Source organism: Zeus faber (assembly GCF_960531495.2).
Source record: "Zeus faber genome assembly, chromosome: 2".
In the NCBI taxonomy this organism is placed as follows: Eukaryota; Metazoa; Chordata; class Actinopteri; order Zeiformes; family Zeidae; genus Zeus; species Zeus faber.
Window position 1 is genome coordinate 52,056,858 of NC_137189.1, and position 17,387 is coordinate 52,074,244.

At 50.1% G+C, this 17,387-nt stretch overlaps 1 protein-coding gene across 1 annotated transcript; it reads left to right on the forward strand.

Annotated features, from left to right (window-relative positions):
- Nucleotides 1-1,168: 1,168 nt before the first annotated feature.
- On the forward strand, nt 1,169-2,519 carry ccr6a (chemokine (C-C motif) receptor 6a; the record flags this gene model as incomplete). The annotated part of the gene is made up of 1 exon (XM_080023977.1): nt 1,169-2,519. The coding sequence occupies exon 1, from the start codon at nt 1,392-1,394 to the stop codon at nt 2,517-2,519; it is 1,128 nt and encodes a 375-aa protein (XP_079880103.1). The 5' UTR covers nt 1,169-1,391.
- Between the last annotated feature and the right edge of the window lie 14,868 nt (nt 2,520-17,387).

Genomic DNA, 17,387 nt, shown 5'->3' on the forward strand with positions numbered 1-17,387 from the left:
CTCACGGCTTGCGCCTGGTGGCTTAGGATGTGCTGCGACCTGGCGGGGTCGCAGAGAGCGCTACCGGGTGCCTTCTGTGGCTCCTGGGGGGAATGCTTGCCGTTGTGGGTGTGGGTTGCGCTGTGGGGGGCGGTTGTTGGCCTTTTGCTTCTGCTGTACGGCTTCTCTGCAGCAGGGTCCCGGGTGGTGGGGGTGGTGGACGGCCCGTATATCTGGCAGCCTGCTGGTATTGATGGGGGGTAACATCGAGGTGCCCTGCGCTGGGCACACGCTGCTACATGTATGGGCACTTGGCACTCACGTTGGGTGGGGCGTCTGGTCGGCTGTGGTGCGGCGTGGGTGGGCACGGGAGTCCTGCCGACTCGCCCGTCGGGCGGGCGGTTGGAGCAGGGTGTCGCGGGACCTGGATCAGGGCATGCGTCCGTGCCCGGTGTCCCTGGCCCAGGTTCTGTGCCGGCGGCTGCGTCTTGTGCCTGCACGTGGGGGTCCCTTGTATGTGTGCGCCCCTGGGGTGCGGGGTCTCCTCCTGCTCCCTGGGACTGGGTCATGCTCCTCGGGGCTGGACGTCCTCCACGGCCCTCTGGCTTCTCTGGCTGCCCGGGGGTCTTCTATGGCTGCAGGGCAGGGTACTCAGGGCTTTCCTGCAGCTGTAGGGTGTCTACAAGGCTGCTGAGCTCGGGGGGGTTCGGTGTGTGTGTGTGTGTGTGTGTGTGTGTGTGTGTGTGTGTGTGTGTGTGTGTGTGTGTGTGTGTGTGTGTGTGTGTGTGTGTGTGTGTGTGTGTGTGTGTGTGTGTGTGTGTGTGTCAATTGAAGAAGGGAAGTCAAAAGCTGAACAGATCTATTGTTCTATGTTGAAGCATCAGAGCAGAAGCAGAATATGGACAGACAGACAGACAGACAGACAGGTATATAACCAATCTGAAACTTGGTGTTTTTCAGTTAAGTAAAGGTTTGTCAACCCGTGGTTTGTGTGGATCTGGGCCAGTCGCAGCGTGACCTCGATCTGCAAACATCCTCTTCAGCCTGAATCAACGTAATGAAGCAAAACCACCAACGGAAAAAGCTACTTTGTTGCCTCCGTTTGAATCATCTTGAACTTTGTTGTCTGACAAATGTTTTCATGCTGAGCTGCGTGTTTCTGCTTCTCTTCCTCATTTCCACTCCAAAGCTTCTGCAACATTTAACCTCCAGTTCACAGGCGGGGAAGGCGGACCCCGCCACCAGCACGTAGGAGAGCCTCCCGGAATGTGCCGGCTCAATAAATATGGGATGTTTTTAAAAACATAATCTCTGGGATGAACTACTTTCAAGAGGTATTTTGTGTGAACAAGCGATGAAGGCCAGTCTCACCCTCTCCTTCTGCTTCCTGTTTCTCAGCGGCAGAGGAAACAATGCTCAACCTGTTGGAGGAAAGCACCACCTTCCGCCTGGGGGATTTGTATGACGACTATGAGGTGATGGCGCCGTGCACCATGAACACCAGCCACCAGGTGGAGCTGGCGGTGGGTGCGTACCTCCACTCCATCATCTGCATCCTGGGCCTCGTGGGAAACGCTCTGGTCATCGCCACCTTCGCCGGCTATAAGAGGACGCGGTCGGTGACGGACGTCTTCCTGCTCAACGTGGCTGTGTCGGACCTGCTGTTCGTGGCGGCGCTGCCCCTCATCATCTACAGCGAGCACTGGGCGTGGCCACTGGGCGGAGCCTCCTGCAAGCTGCTGCGAGCCGCATACAGCGTCAACCTGTACAGCGGCATGCTGCTGCTGGCCTGCGTCAGCGCCGACCGCTACGCCAGCGTGGTGCACGCCCGCCGCAGTCTGGGCCGCCGCTCGCTGCTGTCTTGCCGTCTGCTCTGCGGCCTGGTGTGGGTGCTAGCAGTCACCCTGTCGCTGCCCACCGTGCTGTTCTACCAGCGCTACAGGCCCGCCCACAGCATGCCGCAGGACGAGACTGAGCGTTTTCCTAGTAACGACAGCTCAGAGGCGGGCTACGTGTGCGACTTCCAGTTCCCCGATGAAAACCTGGCCCAGACCATGAAGGTGGTGGTCCCCGGCCTCCAGATGGCGGTGGGCTTCTTCCTCCCGCTGCTCATCATGCTCTTCTGCTACGCAGGGGTCCTGCGCACTCTGCTGGGTGCCAGGAGCTTCCAGAGGCACCGTGCCATTCGCCTGGTCCTCCTGGTGGTGGCGCTCTTCGTCGCCTGCCACCTGCCCTACAACGCCACGCTGCTGTACGAGACACTGCACAAGTTCACACTCTCGTCCTGCGGGGAGGCCGACGCGCTGCAGGCGACCAAGTCGGCCACCAAGGGGGTGGCGTACCTGCACTGCTGCCTGAACCCCGCCCTGTACGCCTTCGCAGGGGCCTCCTTCAGGAGCCACTTCAAGAAGATGGTGGGGGACCTGTTCTACATGGGGGGGAGACTGGGCTCCTCGCGCCATCGCTCCCGGGACACGTCCAACATGTACGTCTCCTCCCGGCGCTCCGGGGCATCCAACGCCTCCTCATTCACCATGTGATCAACCCTCACAGCACCCTGTTCGAGGCCATGTTGGACTCACCTGGTCTCTCCTGGACTCTCCTGGTCTCACCTGCACTCACCTGTACTCTTCTGGACTCTCCTGGTCTCAGCTGGTCTCAGCTGGTCTCACCTGGACTCTATACCCAGTCTCTGGTGTAGGGAACACTTTGTATGAACACTTTTTCACTTTGTTTTACATGAACTGGACCTCTGACCTGTTTCCATGGTAACGTGGTCCAGACCTCTGGTTCCTGGTGATGTTGCCATGGTAACATAGTCTGAGCCTCTGCTTCCTGGTCATGTTACCATGGTAACGTGGTCTGAACCTCTGCTTCCTGGTGTTTGTTGATTCATTTCAACGTCCTGGTCCTAACGTGTCATTTCATTGGTCGTCCACTGGGCTGATGAGTTCGGCTTCGGTCACATGTTGATCTTCTCTCAGTCACAGAGCTCATCACTTTATTGTCTGACGTTCAAAATAAACAAACTTTCAGAATGTGTCAGTGTTGGTGATTGGACGGACGGATGACGCTGTAGTTCTGTCTTACCGGAAGGTGGAGCCACAGTCATGTTTATATTGGCGGCTAAAGAAAGTACTTGGACACATTGAGACAACCAACTGCCCCAACACCAACTGCCCCAACTGCCCCAACACCAACTGCCCCAACTGCCCCAACACCAACTGCACCAACTGCCCCAACACCAACTGCCCCAACACCAACTGCAACAACTGCCCCAACACCAACTGCACCAACTGCCCCAACACCAACTACCCCAACTGCCCCAACACCAACTGCCCCAACACCAACTGCACCAACACCAACTGCCCCAACGCCAACTGCCTCAACAGCACCAACACCAACTTCCCCCACACCAACTGCACCAACACCAACTGCACCAACTGCCCCAACACCAACTGCCCCAACACCAACTGCACCAACACCAACTGCCCCAACACCAACTGCACCAACTGCCCCAACACTAACTACCCCAACACCAACTGCCCCAACTGCCATACTTACATACATATACATACTTTCAAACACATACATACTTTCATACATATACATACTTTGATACATATACATACTTTCATACATATATGAAGTGAAGTGTCTTTACAACGCACCTGGAGATTATGTCCAATAGTTACTAAACTGAATATAAAAACTAACCTAATTCCTACCCAGCAACTCACTGAAACTAACTGATTCCTAAAACGTAAAGCAGTTAGTGAATAGAATAATATAAATAACATAAAAATAAAATAAGGCTTAAAAAGATAATACAGAGTGGGGGTACAAAATAGAAGGGTATATATATGTATATATATATATATACATATATATATATATATATAGTGTTACACATTATATATATATATATATATATATATATATACTGTTATATATTATTATTATATATTGTGTTATATATAGGGGATGGTAGCTCAGGCGGTAGAGCTGGTGGTCTAGTCATCTAAAGGTTGCTGGTTGGATCCCAGGCTCCTCCTGCTAGCATGCTGTAGTGTCCTTGAGCAAGACACTTAACCCCTAATTGCTCCTGATGGCTGCGTCCGTCGTTGTTTGAATAATTGTAAGTCGCTTTGGATAAAAGCGTCTGATCAATGTTATATATATATATATATAGTGTTATATATTATTATATATATACTGTTATGTATTATTATATATAGTGTTATACATTATTATGATATATATATACTGTAATATATTATTTTATATATTGTGTTATATATTATACAGTATTTATATATGAGGCAGCAGGTGAAGAGTCAGTTGTTGAAGTTGATGTGTTGAAGCAGCGTAAGGATCTGAGCCACGTTGACAAGGAGCACATTGTGATGCTGGACGACTGGGTCACAGCATCTCCACAAGCACAGGTCTTGTGGCTGTTCCCGCTGTGCAGTGGTTACTACCGACCAAAAGTGTCCAAGGAAGGACGACCGCTGAACCGGCCACAGGGTCATGGGGCCCAAGGCTCATTGACGCACGTGGGGAGCCAGGTCTAGTCCGTCTGGTTCGATGCCACAGTAGAACTACTGCAGCACAAAGTGGTGAAACAGTGAATGTTGCTGTGATAGAAAGGTGTAGAACACACAGTGCAGGGCAGCTTGCTGCGTATGGGAGCTCACAGTGTCCATGCTGACCCCTGTCCACCCCTGAAAGCACCTACAATGGACACGTGAGCGTCACAACTGGACCATGGAGCAATGGAAGTTCAAAGTTCAAAGTGTTTTATTAGTCAAGTCAAAGTACAACACAAGGTCATTCAGAAATTCTCAGGGCATGACAGGCAACAACTGCATAGTGGTCATAAATAGATAAAATAAAAAGGAAAAGATAAGGAGGAAATATATATATTTTTTAATAAAATCGAATATAAAAAAAATAAGAGCCGAGTTACAAATAAGGGCAAGAGGTCACAGTGTATGTACATAAAATTATAATAAGAAAAAAAATCCTAAAACGGAAACTAAAATAACTGGAACATTGTAGCAGTTCCAACAGAAACAGGTCAGTGTACTGCACAAGACATGGATGTAAATATAAATATATCAATATAAAGTGAAGCAGTGCCGCTGGATGTGTACATATGGTTGTGGTGACGTACATTCAATTGACAGAGGTGACGACAGATGTTGCAGCTTGAGAAGCCTGATGGTCTGAGGGTAAAAAGTGTTGGTGAGGCTGGTCGTCCGCTAACGTTCGGCAGCCTGAGCAGTCAGCAGCCTGAACAGTCAGCAGCCTGAACAGTCAGCAGCCTGAACAGTCAGCAGCCTCAACAGTCAACAGCCTGAACAGTCAGCAGCCTGAACAGTCAGCAGCCTGAACAGTCAGCAGCCTCAACAGTCAGCAGCCTCAACAGTCAACAGCCTGAACAGTCAGCAGCCTGAACAGTCAGCAGCCTGAACAGTCAGCAGCCTGAACAGTCAACAGCCTGAACAGTCAGCAGCCTGAACAGTCAGCAGCCTGAACAGTCAGCAGCCTGAACAGTCAGCAGCTTGAACAGTTCACAGCCTGAACAGTCAGCAGCCTGAACAGTCAGCAGCCTGAACAGTCCGTAGCCTGGGTGGCTGTCGTCCTTTGTGACTTTCCTGAGGTGTCGTGTGGTAGATGCCTTGCTCGGAGGGGAGGCGGTGGCCGATGATGCGCTCCGCCGTCTTCACCGCCCTCTGGAGCGTATGGCGATCGGTGGTGGAGCAGCTGCCGTACCAGGCGGTGATGCGGCCGGTAAGAATGCTCTCGATGGATCGGCATCGGTAGAAGCTGGTGAGAGTCCTGACAAACATGCCAAACTTCTTGAGTCTCCTCAGGAAGAACAGGCGCTTTTGGGCAGTTTTTATTGCCGCGTCCGGTTGCCTGGACCAGGAGAGGTCATCACTGATGAAGAAACCGAGGAACTTGAAGCAGGAGATTCTCTCCACTTCAGCTCCGTCAATGTGGATGGGGGCGGGCCCCCCTAGCTGTCGTTTCCTGTAGTCCTCGATCATCTCTTTAGTCTTGCAGACGTTGAGAGAGAGGTTGTTTTCCTGGCACCATGTTGCCAAGATGCTGACCTCCTCTCTGTAGGAGGACTCATCGTTGTTGGAGATGAGACCTAGGTTGGTGGTGATCGGAAGGTGTACGCGTCGGAAGATGGGGACACCTTCCGATCTTCCAACAAGACAGTCGGAAGAAGGTGGAGGTCTGATGAATCACCTTTTCTTCTACATCATGTGGATGGGTGGGGGTATTGTCCAATCCCATGGAGCATCTGTGGGATGGAACAACAAGCCTGATCCATGGGGGCCCCACCTCCAACTTCCAGGACTTAAAGGATCTGCTGCTAACGTCTTGGTGCCAGATACCACAGAACACCTTCAGAGTCTGGTGGAGTCCATGCCTCCACCTCACAGCTGTTTTGGTGGCACCAGGGGGAGCCTGGTGCCACCAAGCCTGGTGCTGTACATATATTTATATATATGTACAGCATATATATAAATATATATATACACCTATAAACAGTATACACTATCAAAACATTTTCCAGTTTTTATGCAAATGTACGCAGTTTAATGTCTCAATGTACTCCTAAATTAGAACAAATAAATAATTGGAGATAAAAAATAAATCCTCAAATCGTTTTGTTTAACAAAATACATTCCTGACTCGAAGAAGCTTGCAGCTTTTGCGGATATCACAACGAACACACTCGTGGCGTTCATTCTACAATATAAATTAGATATTGTTTGGGAAGTTCCTCCAACACTGTTGCAGAAGTTCCCGCCATGTGTTGCACTGTGACTTGAAGGTTGTTTTGCTTTTGCCTTCTGTCCAGTTGGTCCCGAAGCAACTCCATGTGCAGCCTCCCGTCTGCTTTGAGGGAGCGCTGACATACATTTACATTTCGTAGACGCTTTTATTCAAAGCGACTTACAATTATTCAAACACCGACGGACGCAGCCATCAGGAGCAATTAGGGGTTAAGTGTCTTGCTCAAGGACACTACAGCATGCTAGCAGGAGGAGCCTGGGATCCAACCAGCAACCTTTAGATCACTAGATGACCAGCTCTACCTCCTGAGCTACCACCCCCATAGCCTGGTGGTGTGTTCTGAGTCAGAATCCGGCCGTAGGTTGGAGCCCTGACCATCGCGCTTCCTCCTCCATGTTTGACAGTTGCCGTCTCACATTGAGCAACCATCCTTTCACCTCCTCCACGGCGTACAAACCGGTCTCCAGTCGTCCTCCAGCGGCCCGGCCACGCCTCACTTCCCCTTTCTGCCACCTTAGCCACGTCCTTCTTCCTGCCACTCCACCTGTCAAACCCGCAGCTCCAGGTTCAAAGTGAGACCTGTTACTTGGTGTCAAGCGGTGCTGGGAGCTGTTGACGCTCAGAAAGCTGCTCTGGTTCTGTTGTGGCTTGGGCTCGGCCACGCCTCTTCCTGTCACGGTTTCCTCCGGGTTCCAAGAACCTTTTGATGGCGTAGGACACTGGACTCCCTGAAACCTTGTCTTTCTTTCTTCCTCCATGTTGAATGGTTTTGATGCTCTGTCTCTTCCTTTGTTGACTCACCACTATGATGTAATATCCTACTTCCTGCAGGGCATCCAAATGATGCTTCATAAGGGTGAGACAGCACAGTGTGAGACATCAACATTATTATCAGTGTTCATGTGTATTAATATATATATATGTGTATATGAATATGTGTGTGTGTATATATATATATATATATATATATATGTATATAGGTGTGTATGTAGTGTGTGTATATATATATATATGGGTATATATACTGTATGTGTGTGTGTATAAAGTGTATATAATATATACACTATATATGTTATACTATATGTTATATAGTGCATATGGTGTCCCACTATATATGGTGCCCACTCTATATGGTGTATATATACACATACGTATACATCATATTATATGTTTAGATGTATATGTGTGTATGTATATATAGTGTGTGTGTATATATATATACACACATATATATGTGTGTGTGTGTGTATACATTGTGCATATATATACAGGCAGCAGAGTGCAGTACTGCAAACTCTACATTGGGATCATATTAATATTCTGCTCATGCAGCTGAAGGAGCAGAGCTGACGCTGCAGAGGATCCGTCTATCTACCTGTCTTTCTACCTACTTGTCTGTCTACCTACCCGACTGTCTACCTACCTGTCTGCCTGTCTGCTTACCTACTTGTCTTATTGTCTATCTACCTACCTGTCTGTCTATCTTTCTTTCTCCCTACCTACCGGTCTATCTACCTACAAGTCTGTCTACCTGCCTGTCTGTCTGTCTATCTACCTGTCTGTCTGTTTGTCTACCTACCTGTGTATCTATCGGTCTGTCTACCTGTCATGCCTGTGGGGGACTACTTCCCCCTCTGACAGGAAGTTGGTACGATGCTCAGATCCGCTTTCTGTCGTTGACTCATCAGGGGTCGACATCTTTCATCTTTCTCTTTTATTTCCAGTTTCATGAAGCTACAACTGCTCTGCTACAACTTGCACAAAGACATTCAGAGATTAAGACACAACACTAGAACACAGCATCAGGGTGGAGCCCCGGCGGGTGGAGTCCCAGGCGGGTGGAGCTTACTGCATCATGACAACTGACACATGGGCTGTCAGTTACAATCACAAAAACTAAAAAACTAGAAACGTAGGACACTGAATGGTGTAGTGTGGTGCTCCTTGACTCCACCCTCCTGACTCCACCCTTCCAGCACAACCAAACTCAACAGACCCATAGCAAGCCCCCCTCACACTCCCTTTACCCCGGTTTGGTTTATTTAAAATCATCGAAAGGACTGGAAAACTTCGTTCCATTCTCGTGCTCAGTTTGACGGTTCCACGCCCATCTGGGCGCTGCCTTGCTCAAGTGCAGGGAAGAGGGTTCCTTTCAGCGCACATCTGGGATTCCAACCGCTGACACCTTTTGGCCCACACTGACTTTAATCACATTCCTCAAGAGACCGGATCGGATCCGTCCTCAGTCTTCCTTGGGCAGGGTCAGGGCGAACGGGGCCAGGCCCCTGTCTCCCCCGGGGGCCTGCGGGGCCTCCAGGGTCTCCTGCAGGAAGCTCTCCCGGTCCCCGTCCACCTGGAACTGTAGGATCCGGGTCTTGCCCACGCAGTAGATCCGGTTCCCCAGCACCGCGCAGCGGAACGGCCGCGGCGCGTGCACCGGGAAGCTCGCGCCCTCGTGCCAGATCTTCACCACCGTGTTGTACTTGAAGACGTGCACGCGCTCCCGGTGCACGTCGAAGCGGTAGAGGAAGCCCCGGTGGGCCACCATGTCGGTGGAGCGGGTCCTGCTGGTGTTGAAGGGGCACTCCTCCCACTCGTCCCTGCGGGGGTCGTACCGCAGCAGCCGGTAGAACAGGGAGCCACCGGACACGAACAGCTCCCCGTCACACGCCGCCGCCTCGTGCGCCACGGCGAACGCCCCCCCGGGCAGCGGCGCCGCGGCGCTCCATCGGTCCGTCCGGGGGTCGTAGCGCTCCACGGACAGCAGGCACTCCCCCGCGACGGCGAACAGGAGTCCGTCCAGGGACACCAGCCGCAGCTGGGAGCGGGCCTGGCGCAGCGGGCGGGCCCGGCTCCAGGTGTCGGTCAGCGGGTTGTAGCAGAACACCTGGTCCGAGGCCACGCCCCCAGTCACGCCCCCCGCCACGAACAGGTAGTTGAACAGTGTGCAGAGGGCCGCGCCCTGGGGGGGGACCTGCTCCGGGAGCCGGGTCAGAACCCTCCACTCCTTTGTCGTCTCGTCGAACCGGTAGATGCTCCTCCGGTGCTCCTCCAGACCCGGGGCCAGACCCGGGGCCAGGGGGCTCTGGGGGCGGCTGCTCTCCCTGCTGGGGGGTCTGCTGCTGCCCGCCACCCGCTCGGACACCTCGTCTATCTCGGCCACCGCCAGCAGCCTCCGCCCCTCCATCCTCCGGGCCAGGATCCGCTCCCTCTCCGCGGCGGTGAGCCGGCCGTACAGCCCTGGGCTCCGCAGCACCTCCAGGAAGTGGTCGCTCATGAAGCGGTCGGTCCGCTCCTGCAGGTCCGGGAGCCGCTGCGTCTTGGCCGCTGTCAGCAGCTCCAGACAGTTCTCCATTGTGACGCTGCAAGGACACACGGTCCCGTTTGGGATGATTCCCGTGGTTGTATCCTTCCACACCTCCATGCGGACCGTGCAGGTGGAGCCACTCGGTCCGGGTGGTTCTCCTTTATTCCGCTGGTTCCCCTCCGGGTCCGCTCCGGAGGCTTCGTAGAGAGGCCGGTCCGCTGTCGGCGAGGAAGCCGGTGCAGAGCGCCTGCAGCCCGGGGAAAGCTGGTCTGTGTCCGCGGCGCATGCAGGTCTGATTCAACAGATTGAGAAGAAAGGAGGGAGGGGGGAGGGAAAGGAGGGAGAGGCGGAAAGGAAAGGAAAGGAAAGGAAAGGAAAGGAAAGGAAAGGAAAGGAAAGGAAAGGAAAGGAAAGGACGCCTCCCTCTGCTGGATACTGTCCTATAATGGCCCTTTTTTCCTGATAAGGATGAACACCTCTCCCTGTCCCTCTCTCACTCCCTCTCTCTATCTCTCATTTCTCTGTCTCTCTCTCTCTGTCTCTCTCTCTCTCTCTCTGTCTTTCTCTCTGTCTCTCTCTCGCTCTCTGTCTCTCTCTCTCTGTCTCTCTCTGTCTCTCTCTCTCTGTCTCTCTCTCTCTCTCTGTCTCTCTCTCTCTCATCCATCAATCCACTCTCTCTACCTCCCTCCAGGTCTCCTTTGTGACCATTTGTGTGTATTATAATTAGCAGAAGTATATAGCTATCAGCTTATATTATGTTTCTATAAAATATTTGTAATATATTTTTATATCATATGTTTTATTATATTACATGCACATATACTGTCTTTGGAGGAATATATACACAACATTAAAAGCAGTGACAGGTGAAGTGAATTACATTGATCATCTGGTTCCAATGGCACCCGTCAAGAGGTGGGTTATATTATTATTATATATATATGTAGTGTTATATATTATCTATATATACACACACACACACACAGTGTTAGATTTTATTATTATATATATAGTGTTATCTATTATTATTTTTATTATATATAGTGTTATATATTATAATATACATACTGTAATATATTATTTTATATATAGTTTTATATATTATATATTTCCCCGGGCGCGTCCACGTATGCTGCCCACTGCTCCTGGCTGTGCCCCCGGAGGAAGGACAACCCAGGATGGTTAAATGCAGAGGATCCATTTCACCGGCCACCATCAAAGCATGTGTGTGTGTGCAAGCATGTGTTGTAGTGTGGTGTGTTGCGTGACGAATAAAGACTGTTTCTGTTTCTGTTTCTATATATATGAGGCAGCAGGTGAAGAGTGAGTTGTTGAAGTTGATGTGTTGAAGCAGCGTAAGGATCTGAGCCACTTTGACAAGGAGCACATTGTGATGCTGGACGACTGGGTCAGAGCATCTCCACAAGCACAGGTCTTGTGGCTGTTCCCGCTGTGCAGTGGTTACTACCGACCAAATGTGTCCAAGGAAGGACGACCGGTGGCCGAACCCTAACCCTTATGTATGTTAAACCATGGCTGGGTTAACATACATAAGAGTGAACATGCAGGTTAACATAAGGGTTGACATGCTCGTGTGTATATATGTACAGTATGTATGTATGTATGTACAGTATTATGTATGTACGGTGTGGGGATGGTCTGGTTGAGCAACCACACCTGACTTGGATCTAGGTGATCGGATCAGAGTGGCTGCACACCTGTTGATCGTTGGTTGGTATAATGAGCGGCAGGTAAAACCCCCATCCCCACACTCACTCAGGAGAGGAGCCCTGTCATGACATGTTCTATATGATGCTCCTGGCTAATTCCACTGAGCCTTTTCCCTACAATAAATTTGTGTCTACAACCCATCGTCTTCGGTGTCTCTGTGCCGGAGGGCCTGGAAAACGTCACTTGGATGGCGTGTGGCAGGCGGAACTCCCACAGTATTTATGTATGTATTTACTGTGTATGTAAAAACTAGGTAAGAACTCAATATGAACTTGATATGAACTCGGGAAGAACTCGGTAAGAACTCGGTAAGAACTCGATAAGCAGTGTTTTCAGAGGAATTTAAAGTGAAAACATTTTTTTCTACAAGCCAACAACAGCCAGAAATTAATATACTTCAAAGAAAAATCAGACGCCCTGTAGTAGCAAGAAAAAAATAAATAAACATGCATTAAAGCTAAATTTGTTGCTCTGTAATACTTTTCTGAGGACTCCTGAACATGGCAGACTAAACAAACAAGACAAATGCACAAAAAAATAAAAAATAAACACACCTTAAACTTTAATCAATACAATGGACAATAAATTATTGCACTTTAAACAATACAATACAACTGAACAATAAGTGCACTTTCTACTTGACCATTATACAATCCATCTTGGAAATTTGTGTAGATTATGCAGATTTTACACTTCAAGATTCAAGATTCAAGATTCAAGATTTTTATTTGTCACATACATATACATACTTCCATACATATATGCAGTGAAATGTAATGCAACGCACCCGGTGATAGCACACAAGAAGTCCTAGGAAAAAGTACAAAAATAAAATAAAATAAAAAGTAGAAAATTCCTTTCTAATAGACCGACTAACTGACTCCTAAAACGTAATACAGTAAGTGGAATACTTATAGAATAAGATAAAAAATATATAGAATAAAATACAATAAAAATAAATTGAAATAAAATGGAATAGGTTGAAGGAATATGGCTATGTATATACAGATATGTGCATTTAAAGTGGCATGTGAATTAAAGCGGCATGTGAATGTGAATAGTGTGAGGTAGTGTTTGGGATAATACAGCACAGTATACAACAGTACGGCGCAGCAATACGGCATCACGAACAACCCTGAACAGTGATACAGTATGCGGTACAGTATGCTACATACAGTACAGTAGGTAGTGGAGCCTAGTGCATGGCTCAGTTAGGACCCCTGGTGAGGTCAGCGTTGACAGTTCTGATGGCTTGAGGGAAGAAACTCCGTCTCAGTCTCTCTGTTCTCGCTGCGTGACTGCGGAGGCGCTTGCCTGACCGCAGCAGCTGAAACAGTCCGTTGTTGGGGTGATGAGGATCCTTCATGATCCTACGGGCTCTGCTACTACACCTCCTGGTGTATAACTCCTGCAAGGGGGGGAGGGTAGTTCCAGTGGTACGTTCAGCTGAAGGCACCACCCTCTGCAGGGCCCGCCTGTCCTGGGCAGTACAGTTCCCAAACCAGGCAGTGATGTTGCCTGTCAGGATGCTCTCCACTGCTCCAGAGTAGAAGGACTTGAGGATCCTCACCGAGACCCGGAATTTCCTCAGCTGCCTGAGGTGGTAGAGACGCTGCCTCGCCTTTCTCACCAGAGTGTCTGTATGAACAGTCCATGTTAAGTCCTCTGTGATGTGGACTCCCAGATATCTGAAGCTGCTCACCCTATCGACAGAAGTCCCATTAATCCACAAGGGCGCGTGCGTCCTCGATTGTGATCCACGCCTAAAGTCCACAATCAGCTCCTTGGTTTTGCTGACGTTCAGGTGGAGGCTGTTGTCCTGGCACCAGAGTGACAGGTCAGCCACCTCCTCGCGGTAGGCCTTCTCATCGCAGTCGGTGATCAGGCCCACGACCACGGTGTCGTCAGCAAACTTGATGATGGTGTTGGAGCTGGACCTGGCCACACAGTCATGTGTGTACAGGGAGTACAGTAGGGGGCTGAGGACGCAGCCCTGGGGGGATCCTGTATTCAGGGTGAGGGAGCTTGACATGTACTTCCCCACCTTGACCACCTTGACCACCTGGGGGCGGCCTGTGAGGAAGTCCAGGATCCAGGGGCACAGCGGAGCATTCATTCCTAGCTCCAACAACTTGACAGCCAGTCTGGTGGGGACTATGGTGTTGAAAGCTGAACTATAATCAATGAACAGCATTCTCACATAGGCCCCCTTCTGGCCATCCAGGTGCGTGAGCGTGGTGTGCAGTACCTGGGAAACCGCGTCATCCGTGGATCTGTTCTGCCGGTACGCGAACTGCAACGGGTCCAAGGTGCGGGGGAGGGAGGCGCAGATGTAATCCTTAATCAGCCTCTCGAAACACTTCATGACCACCGAGGTGAGGGCCACCGGACGGTAGTCATTCAGGCAGGTTGGAGAGGCGATCTTCGGGACAGGAACGACGGTGGACCTCTTGAAGCAGGACGGGACCACTGATTCAGCCAGGGAGATGTTGAATATTGTGGTGAACACCGGAGCTAGCTGGTTAGCACAGGTCTTCAGTACTCGTCCAGATATGCCGTCTGGGCCCGCAGCTTTCCTGGTTTTCACCCGCATCAGAGCCCTCCTGACCTCGTGCACGGACACTGAGAGTGCGCGCTCATCCCCAGCGGTGTAGCTCCAATTAGCCGGCGAGCTAGCGGTGCTGCTGCCAGACTCGAACCGCGCATAAAAGGAGTTCAGTTGGTTGGCCAGGGAGGCGTCCACACTCGTGGCTTGGCAGAGGTGGACGGTAAGGTTGCGTCCTCATTCTGACCCGAATGCCGCCTCGTTTACCTCGGTGCTTCCTCCGTGGGCCGGCTCGTGGAACAGCGACTCCATTTTTGTTGTTGTTGCGAGTGTTCCCGCGTAGGATTTCCGCCGGCCACTCTGCTCCCACGGATAAAAAGTCCCAAAGTTGTTCGTTTAGGGAAATTTTTATATCCATGAGTGCATCGCGGCCGTATGAGTTAATTGTTGATGTTTTTCTGGCGAACATTGTGATAAAAAAAGGAAAAAAATACTAAAGAGTAAGAAAGTAACCGGAGCGCCGGCGCAGGCGACCGCTAGGGGCGGCGCCACTACTACTATCGCCACTTCATTTTTTTTTTAAATTACTGCCCCTTTGCATTTCATATTTTACATTTTTTCTCTTTTACATTTCATATTTTAGCTTTTGCTCTTATTTATCTGTCTTTGACTGTCTGTTTCACGGTGCTGTAAACATGCCGCTGGAAACTTAATTTCCCGGACGAACCTTCCAGAGGGATTAATAAAGGATGGAGTGAAGGTGTTGGTCAGTAAGACGACTTCTGTGTGACGTTTTGTTTATCTTCATCAAAGAGAACAGGTGTTCCCACAGGTATGTGCTGCCAAACACAGAGAGCATTAGAGCAGCTGGGCTACGCAGCTGGGGCATTGTGTCGGGGGTGAAAAGTGCAAACTGTGCAGCGCCCACATCATCATATTTTGCCTTGAGTGTTTCATTACATTGGAGCTCAATCAGCTCCATTTGGAGGTTTGATGGTGCGTTTTCCACGTCAGCTGCAAATGGATTACTGAACAGTTCAAACCTATTTCTTTGGGCTTCAAGGTCGGCAAATCGCCGTGTGAATTCAGCACCAAGTATGTTACGTTTTTTGGCAACATTTATACTGAGGAACACAGTGATAGAGACCTGCACTTTCACGGTTTGGCAGCACGGAAAATGGCTCAAGTTTTCTTGCAGCATCTGCGTCTCCCATGGCGCAGCTTGGTTTTGAAAGCCCTCCTTGAAGCGCACGTGTCTATGATCACACGCTCCTGCCCCTGCAGCTGTAGGTTGAGCGCGTTAAAATGGCTCGTGATGTCACACAGAAACGCCAACTCACACAGAATTGTTTTGTCCCGGAGCTCTGTTGTGTCTTTCCCTTTGCTTTTCATGAACTCACAAATCTCCGCGTGCAACCCGAAACATCTTTTCAGCACTTTTCCTGGGCTGAGCCACCGCACCTCTGTGCGATAGGGCAAGTCGCCATATTCTAAACGTAACTCCTCTAGAAAAGCCTTAAACTGGCGGTGATTTAAACCTTTAGCTCTCATGAAGTTAACTGTTTGTGTTATGGTGCTCATGACATGTTCCGTTTTCAAGGATTTACCGCACAACGACTCCGGGTGAATGCTGCAGTGATAAGCTGTCAGCTCTTCGCGCCGTTCCCCCCCCCCACATCTTCTCACGGATCCTGCCAACCAATCCACTCTTTCGACCGCACATGGCGGGTGCTCCATTTGTGGTCAGGCCCACGAGTTTATCCCAAGGCAGCGCTATTTTATCCACGCGTTTGGATACCTCCTGAAAGATCTCTTTTCCCATAGTTGTGCCACGCCTTGAGTGTAATCCCCAAAGTTCCTCCGTTACGCACAGACTTGAACCCACTTCATAGATGAGGACTGGCGGCTGGGCAGTATCACAAGTGTCGTTGCTCTCAACCACAGCAAGGGAGCGTGCTATGAAGTCTCTTCCTTTCCCATCAGCTGTTGTTGTAGATCGGTGGAGAGCCGATTTGTACGATCAGCAGTGGTGTTTCTGCCCAGGCTCACATTTAAAAAGGCTTGCCTTTTATCCGGGCACACAACCTCGCTAACTTTTATCACGCAGCTTTCAACTAACTCACCCTCTGTAAAGGGCCGGCCTGATTTTGCGACCCCTGCTGCCGCAATAAAACTGGCCTTTACAGCGGCTTCGCTTTGTGATTTGACACTTTTGAACATGGCCTGCTGTGACATCAGACGTCTTTTTAACTCTTCTACCTCCTGGAGCCTTTGTTTCATGTCCAAATCCTGGTGCCTGTCACGGTGTTTCACTTCGAAGTGTCTTCTTACGTTATATTCTTTCATTACAGCCACACCGTCTCCGCACAGAAGACAAACAACTTTGCCCTTCATATCTGTGAACATATACTCTGCCTCCCACCTTCTTTGAAAACTTCTTTCTGAAGTTGGTCGGTACAGTTCTGAAATTGATTGGAAAACCGTATAATAATACAAAATTATCATGCGGGCCAAAGATAATTGCATTGAGTTTGACACATGTGCGCTACATGAAGTAATCCTGCCCCCGGGTGCTTCTCCTCACCTTCTCTCCCCTCGCTCTCCCTTCCACCTCAAGCGGCTCCGCCCTTTTCCTCTCTCTTCCGACGAGCCGCCATCTTGGATCTCCTCCCGCTCCCTCTCCCTCCCCATCGCTACGGTTTCCTTCTTCCTCCCTAAACTCCACGCTGCTGTTGTTAAACACTGCCTCCCTCCCTGCCGTCCTGTCAGGGTTTGAAGGAACACTGTATGAATATGGTTGTGGCGAGCGATAGTGGCGCGCCCCTTGCAGTCGCCTGCGCAGGCGCTCCGGTTGACACTTGCACTTTTTAGTATTTTTTTTGCATTTTTTATCATAATGTACGCCAAAAAAGCATCGGCAGTTACCTCATACGACCGCGATGCACTCATGGATATAAAATTTACCTAAACTAACAACTTTGGGACTTTTTATCGGTGGAAAGAGAG